The 7,500-nt window shown below is 36.3% G+C and overlaps 1 protein-coding gene across 1 annotated transcript in view; it reads right to left on the reverse strand.

Moving 5' to 3' along the window:
* The window catches only part of LOC137984788 (CLK4-associating serine/arginine rich protein-like), a 27,418-nt gene that overhangs the window by 3,613 nt on the left and 16,305 nt on the right, over positions 1–7,500 (reverse strand). Inside the window, exons 17-20 of the mRNA XM_068832071.1 lie at positions 7,050–7,108; positions 1,504–1,550; positions 1,187–1,236; positions 133–169 (exon numbers count right to left, since the gene is read on the reverse strand). Of these exons, the coding sequence (XP_068688172.1) occupies positions 133–169; positions 1,187–1,236; positions 1,504–1,550; positions 7,050–7,108 (193 nt within the window). The remainder of the gene's footprint in view (positions 1–132; positions 170–1,186; positions 1,237–1,503; positions 1,551–7,049; positions 7,109–7,500) is intronic.

The raw sequence follows: 7,500 nt of genomic DNA on the forward strand, positions 1-7,500 counted from the left end.
GTTATTACAAGAAAGTTGGTATATGGAAAGAAAAGTCGACAGTGATGTACTGAATAGCAGCTATCCTTACACCTTGAGATTTAGCTGGAGGGGAAGTTACCTTTGAGGAAAATTGAACTTGGAATATCTTACCTACGTGGTGGCGATCGCGAAGAGCTTCTTCGTCTTTCTACAATGTAAAGTAAATATTTACTAGTTGTATTTCTCTAAATAACCATGTTGATTTAAAGCCCTGACAAATCAATAAGGCATTTCCGTCCAAAATCCAGTTGGAAGAACATTCACGATCTTCACCACTTAATAAGTTTCCCTTAACTTTGCTTGATTGAAATGAAACAATTTCGGGTCGATAACTGAAGTCATGAAATGCTTCCATTCAAATGAACAACAATATTGAGAAGCACTCAGTAGACAGCGGTTCTAGAGTCAAAGGGTTTTAAGTAATGATAACATCCATAGCAATGACCCACATTTTTTTTTTACCACAATTGCTTGTAATCTCGCAATCTGATTGGCTAATTTGCCGATAAGATTTGTCGATAAGAGTCTAGATAACGCTGCTCGCGTCATGCTTGCGTCAGTTTGTCACGCAATGTAATAGCCAATCAGGAACGCTCATTTTGGGAAATAAACCAATCACATTGCGAGAAAGTTATAGACAACGCTTCCTCTGTCTTTGAGCTATGATTTTAGTCACGCTCTGAAATAAAAACTTTCTTTGGCGTTGAATATTGTGGTAAAAAACAAATCGAAAGTGGTTCATTGTTGTCTGTACTCTTATCGACAACGATATTCGTCATCACAGTGGTCAAAATGTTGTAGACTCACTCGGCTACGCCTCGCGAGTCCACAACATTTTGACCACTGTGATGAAGAATATCGTTGTCGATAAGAGTACAGACAACGCTGAACCACTTTCGATTTGTTAATTTTAGTTTAGACTAATTAACGATATAATTCGTAAATGGAGCGCACAGATATGACGTAATGTCAGCCATGTTGCTGAAATGAACAAATCCTTTACAAATCAGTGGCAGTGGCGGCAGGTCACGTGGTGGGCTCTCGGCCAATGAAAAGGAAGGAAAAAATACATCGAATGATAATTATTGTTTTTGGAGCATACATGTACAGTATTTGGGTCCAAATGGTTAAATTGTTTATCTCAGTTAATTTTATTTTCCCTTACCTCTTGGTGAAGATGATCGACTCCTGTCAAATCTATCCCGTTCTCTTTCTCTAAAAAACATTTTATTTCGCACAAAAAGTGAAAAAATGAGATTAATAAAGGGGTTCGTCATTGTATCTTACGGGGATTTTCACCCATGACTTAAAAAAAATCAAGATTAGTGTTGGGAAACTTGCTATGTAAAAATAATGTAAATCCCTTGGTAAAGAAATGAAAACGCCATGATCCAGTGAAGTGTCCTCTTTAGGTGTGTTCACACAAGCATTAGATGCTATCGGCGACAAAATTGCTACATGGAGTGTTGATAACATCCTTACCGTTCGCGCCACTTTCTTTGCATCTCGCGCAAATCATCCTCTCTCTCCTGTAAACACAATAGACACAGTGATTGGTTCAAAGTTCTCGCGCCATTTTTTCAACCAATCAGAGGTGAAACCAAAACCAATCGTGGCTTACGCGTGCACATTTTCCCGCGCTTTGTGTCGGCTAAGTGTAACTACTTCGACTTTTAATTGGTCTTACTGGATTGTCTCCGTTCTTTATGATTAGCAAAAGTAATTACTTTGGTTTTGGCTTTACGACACTCGGTTGAAACTCACTTTAGAGGTAATTAACAAGCAATTAGTCTTCCCATCAACAGTGTCATACCAAAGGAGGCCAGTTGATAAGAAATTTGTTTTTGGTAAGATGTCTACTAGAGGAAGTCGTTATGATTTATCAGAAATGATGACGAGGATTTGGACAAATCAAATCTAGTAAAATGCATCAAGAGTCTGATTATGCTTTTATAAAATGTTGTGTGAAAAAGACACTGGAAAACTTAAGACTTATTTATTTAATCATGCTTCTATTTAATTATCAATTACAATTCTAAATTCTCTTTTTTTGCACGTTTTTAAGCGCTATCGAACTTGACGCTACATTAGGTTATATATATATATTATTATTATTATTATTATTATTATTATTATTATTATTATTATTATTATTATTATTACTCTCACGTGAACATACATACATACATACATACATACATAGTTTATTTGATAACGCAGGTTACAGAATGCGCAAGACTGAAGTCCTGATGTGGACCTGCCTATCTACTATTTAAGACTAAAGTATGTACATGTGAATAAATAGAAAATCAACCGAAATAAATAATAAATAATAATAATAATACAAATATAAATATATAGCACTATGAACTACAATTTAAGAATATGGTTAAGAACTAGATAAAATAATCATTAAAATTTTAAAAATTTAGATACAGTTTAATTAAGATAAGATTAATAAAAAAATTCCTCGTTCCTATTTCTTATCATGGAAGATTCCTTATTATAACTTATAGAATTAATTAAGTCCTTACTAGATCTAAGTCTTTTTTTAAAATATTCTAGGCTAGAAGACTTTTTGATCGAATCAGGAAGTGAATTCCATGCAATGGCAGCTCTATGCCTAAATGTCAGCCTGCCAATTTCTGATTTAGGACTTGGAAATTTGATATTCATGGATTTCCTCAGGCAGTAAGATGATTCTTTTAACATTACTAGATCATTTAAAACATTGGTATTGTATCTATAGTAGGATTTATAAGCTTCTACTAACAGTCTCTTAGTATAAAAAAATGATAAATTGTTCCAGCCTTTCAATTTATTTAATTGATCAGCATTCGAATTTCTTGAAAGTTTGTAAATAAGTTTAGAAGCTCGTATATGAGCACGCTCAAGATCATCCATTAGTGCAGGTGAGCAAGAACCCCATACTAGTATTCCGTATAAGACACTTGGAAGTACAGTCCTAAAATAAATGGTCTGTAGAATGGATGATGGCAAGAATTTGATTCTTCTGAGGACTGCTATTTTCTTATTAAAAGATTTTAACAGGCTTTTAGTATGTTCTTGCCAAGAAAGATTACTGTCTATAGTTACTCCTAGACATTTACATGATGATTTAAATTCAATAAATTTTCCCCCATACTTCAAAGGCAACCATGGGCCAATGAATCTTTGTTTAGATAATAATAAGGCTTCTGACTTAGTTTCATGAGCAATCAATCTGTTAGCACTACACCACCTAAGAACTTGATCTAGTATATCTTGCATGGTCTTAAATATAATGTCGATATTATCACTTACTGTAAATATGGTAGTGTCATCAGCAAACATATAAAGTTCTCCTGAGGTTATAGATTCAGGAAAGTCATTGACATAAAGAGAGAACAGTTTAGGTCCTAAAATTGACCCTTGTGGTACTCCAAACTTGATAAAGCTAGTGTCTGATTTCACTTCATGAACTTGAACAAATTGGTTGCGATTTGACAGGTAGCTTCTCATCCAAGATAGTAGATTTCCTGATATACCAACAGCTTTCAACTTTTGTAATAAGATGGTATGGTTCACCGAGTCGAAAGCCTTCCTGAAGTCAATAAACAGAACACCAACTTTGAGATTTTTATCTAGGGCCCACTTCCAAGTGTCAGTAAGATGAAGAAGGAGACCTTCTGTAGAATGATTTTTGCGAAAGCCCCATTGATTGTCACTAAGCAGGTCCTGAGCTTCAATGTGGTTGTCTATGCTGTCACTTATGATGTCTTCAAGAATCGTTCCTGGAATACTTAAGAGAGATATGGGCCTGAAGTTACTCATATCAGTGGGTGCTCCCTTTTTTAGAACTGGCTTAACACGTGAGAGTTTCCAGTTTGTTGGAAAAACTGAATCATCTATACTTTTCTTGAAAACTGGCAGCAGGCTATGGATAGAGGATTCCCCAAGGAGTTTGAGGTCCTTGGGTGAGACTAGGTCCGGCCCAGTAGCTTTATTCGGGTTTGATGATTTTTCAATTTTTTTCTTCACTAGCTCCCAATTTAACTCTATGTCACATCTTGTAGGAGTGACTCTTGTGACATAAGAAGTTAAGGTGTTTTGATCAAGAGATTCTAAATTCTTTGTAAGTTCTTCACTGATATTAATAAAGAACTCATTAAAGTAAGAAGCTTTTTCTAGATCACTGGTTAATACATCTTTACTGTCAGTTATTATAGGACCAATAGTGCTATCCTTACTTTTCCTTAGAATCTTGTTGGTTAATTTCCAAAATTGCTTAGGATCTTTAGAGTTATTAAATTCCTGTTCCCAATAAGCTGCTTCCGCTTGTTTTAACAACTTTTTTACTTCATTTCTCTTGGATTTATATAATTCCCATTTGGCTTGATCTTGAGATGACTTGGCTTCTTTAAGTAACTTATAGCGAAGATTTATGTGCTTCCTTATGTAAGTAGAAATCCAGGGTAAAGATTTGCATCTTATTTTAGCATTCCTAGTTGGGAGGTGATAGTTAACTATATCCTTATATAAGTAGTCCCACAGGTACAAGCTATCGTCGACGTCGTCAAAAATAGCAGCTAATTGCCACGGCGCATGTTCCATATCATTCCTAAATTGTTTAATGTCAAGTGATTTGTATGCTTTAGTTGTTATATACTTGGGTTTAGGATTAACTCTAGTAGTCATAAAGACAGCAAATACTAAGTGATGATCAGAAATACCAAGGTCAATTGCGCCAGAGGTTTTCACTTTAGCTGGTTGACTGGTGATGATGAGGTCAATGAGAGACTTTGAAGTAAGTGTAACTCTTGACGGGCAGGACATGATGTTTTTCAGGCCAAAAGAGGAAATTATCCTTTTCAGCCTTCTTCCATATTGAGATTCAATATTACTTGATCCTTTTAACATGTCGGAATTGAAGTCGCCCAAAAGAATAATATTTTTCCTTCTTAGCCAGATGTTTTCTAGCACGTTCCTGAAATGATTGAAAAATAAGGAGTCTAGAGGTGGTCTATAAATACATCCTATCAGGAAAGATTGTGATCTTATTGTTACATTTAGCCATGCCGCTTCTAAATGGGTGCAATTCCAACGGGTTACCAAATAAGCAGTAAGGTTCGCTTTGAAATATATTAAGACACCTCCTCCAGGACCTGAATCACGATCTCTTCTCACAAAACTGTATCCATTGATATTGATCCATTCATCTGGAATATCTTCTCTTAAATGGGTTTCCGAGATGCCCAGGATATCAAAACTAGCTTGATCTAAAATATTATGGACTTCTGGTAGCTTATTTAGTAAACCATTGATGTTAAGATGAGCAATTTTCAAGTTCCTGTCACCAAGTTGTTGATTCAAGACAAAGAAAGGATCATCTCCTTGCTCCAAGACACTAGCGAAGTCGCCATCTTCCAGGTTCACTTGATTATAGTCAGAGGTCTGCTGCAGTAACATACACTTCGGGCAAAGCCAGGAAAGATTTTCCAAGTTGATCATTTGTTGGTATTCACGAGGAGTAACTGAACCACATTTTATATGGCACCATTGTATGCAGTTATCACATTCAATGGCACGGTGGTTAGAAGCGACAGTTCTCGAGCAAATCGAGCATTTGTCCTTAGTCGTATTAGATGCTGCTGTTTGAGGGCCAGGGTTAATGGCTACATCACCACTTGTACTTATCCTGTTGATCTGGAAACGAGAAGTGGCATTCGGATAGTAACTAATCAACAAGGAGAGAAATTTCTTCCTTCGCACATGTTGTTTTACTATTGGCACTTGAGCTTGTTCAGGAACGGAAACCAGGAATATTGATCTTTCAGGTTGAAATAAATAAGTAGAATCTCTCCTGACGTCTTGAGAAGTATTTATCTTGATATTAAGAACGAGGTAAACAAAAATTATGGCTATTAAGTGTCTTATACTGGACAAAGAAGACGGAGATAAAAATATAACCGCCATCTTGCCCCTCGTTCCCAGTCCAGTCAATGAAACAGCTCTGGATGATTTTCAATCAAGAGCTCTGCTGCGAAAATGTTTTAATTAAGGAAGATAATACTGACACACATGCATTCAGATGTAAAATATTTTCATTTGTTATTATCAAAATGCCTAAAATTACACAACTTTATATAGAAACGAATTTTAATAGCTATTATTCATCTATTTCTTTTAAAAGGATTACTCAGCGACCCGAGTGTCGTTCACGAATTTAGTAAAAAATATGTAGCAGAAGATCTCGTCAGAAAATACGTCTGCCACCTTGAAGATCTGCAGCTCAAGAAAATAAAACGGGACGAATCAAGGAAAAGACTTCAGAGAGAGGAAACGAACAAGACGTAAGACGACTTGATTGGGTGTCAATGTATAGAGAAGGGCAACTCAGAAACTTGAAAGACTGCTTCCTTGATGCGCACCTCGACAAGCATCACATTAGACTTAGACGTGCAAGACTTAAACGTGACAAAGTAGACATTGTTGCTGCTCACCTTGCGAGATCTTTAGTTAACGCAGATATGCTTAACGATGAGAAAGATGATGCCGAGGGTGAACAATCAGATGACGAATATGAAAATGAGGTTGTACTGAAGGACATTTTGGCGAAGGGAGTGGCAACAGATACCGGCGAGAAAAGTGATCCAGATCAAGATTACGACGAGAGTGACAACGAAAGCGACGTTGACAATGATTAAGAAGACGATGAGACAATGATAAGGACGACTATGAGGACGATGACGTCGGCAACAATGAGGATTTACAAATCAGTGGTATCTTGTGTACTCCCAACTCTGGTAGAACATGCAGGACATGGAAAGCAAGATACCTCTAATATTCATTAAAGTTTGACGGGCAAAAAGTAACATAGAGTGCTATTTTTTAACAACCGTTCCATTATTTTGTCCTCGGGGAGGGTCACAATTTTATTGAACGGAGTAAGGGGAGGGTCGGAGGTTTTTAAAGTCTCAGAAGGGAGGGCTACAGTTTCTTTTATTGTACATGTACAATATTATTGTTCTGGAGGAATGACATATTACCCTTCTTTCTTGCTCTTTTATTTCCCGTTTTCTCCTGTCTTCTTTCTTGTCTGTCTTCACTGCAAGCAAACAGAAATAAGACTGTAACACCATTTACATGAAATAATCATTTTAACAGTTAAGTGCCCCTGTGACCAAAAAACTCAATTCATAATATTTTTCTTTGGATTTCAAAACTATGTTAACTAAACACTAAGGGACCAAAGTTTTAAGCCTTGGTTTTAAAAGACATCTGTTAATTTTAACTGGAATTTTCGTCCACCATTTCAAACTTTAAGATCTTGAGAGAGCTGGATCGAGGAGAAAATGACATCAAAGGCTCACTAGTTTAAGAATGCAATGCTTGTGTACGCAGCACGGAAGTTTTGGGCTTTCAGACTTTTAAACTCGCGTTTTGCAGATATAACAAGCTGCATTCACACAATGAAATTTTAAGCTAGTGAGCCTTTGA

This window comes from Montipora foliosa, chromosome 14 (genome assembly GCF_036669935.1).
Source record: "Montipora foliosa isolate CH-2021 chromosome 14, ASM3666993v2, whole genome shotgun sequence".
Lineage (NCBI taxonomy): Eukaryota > Metazoa > Cnidaria > Anthozoa > Scleractinia > Acroporidae > Montipora > Montipora foliosa.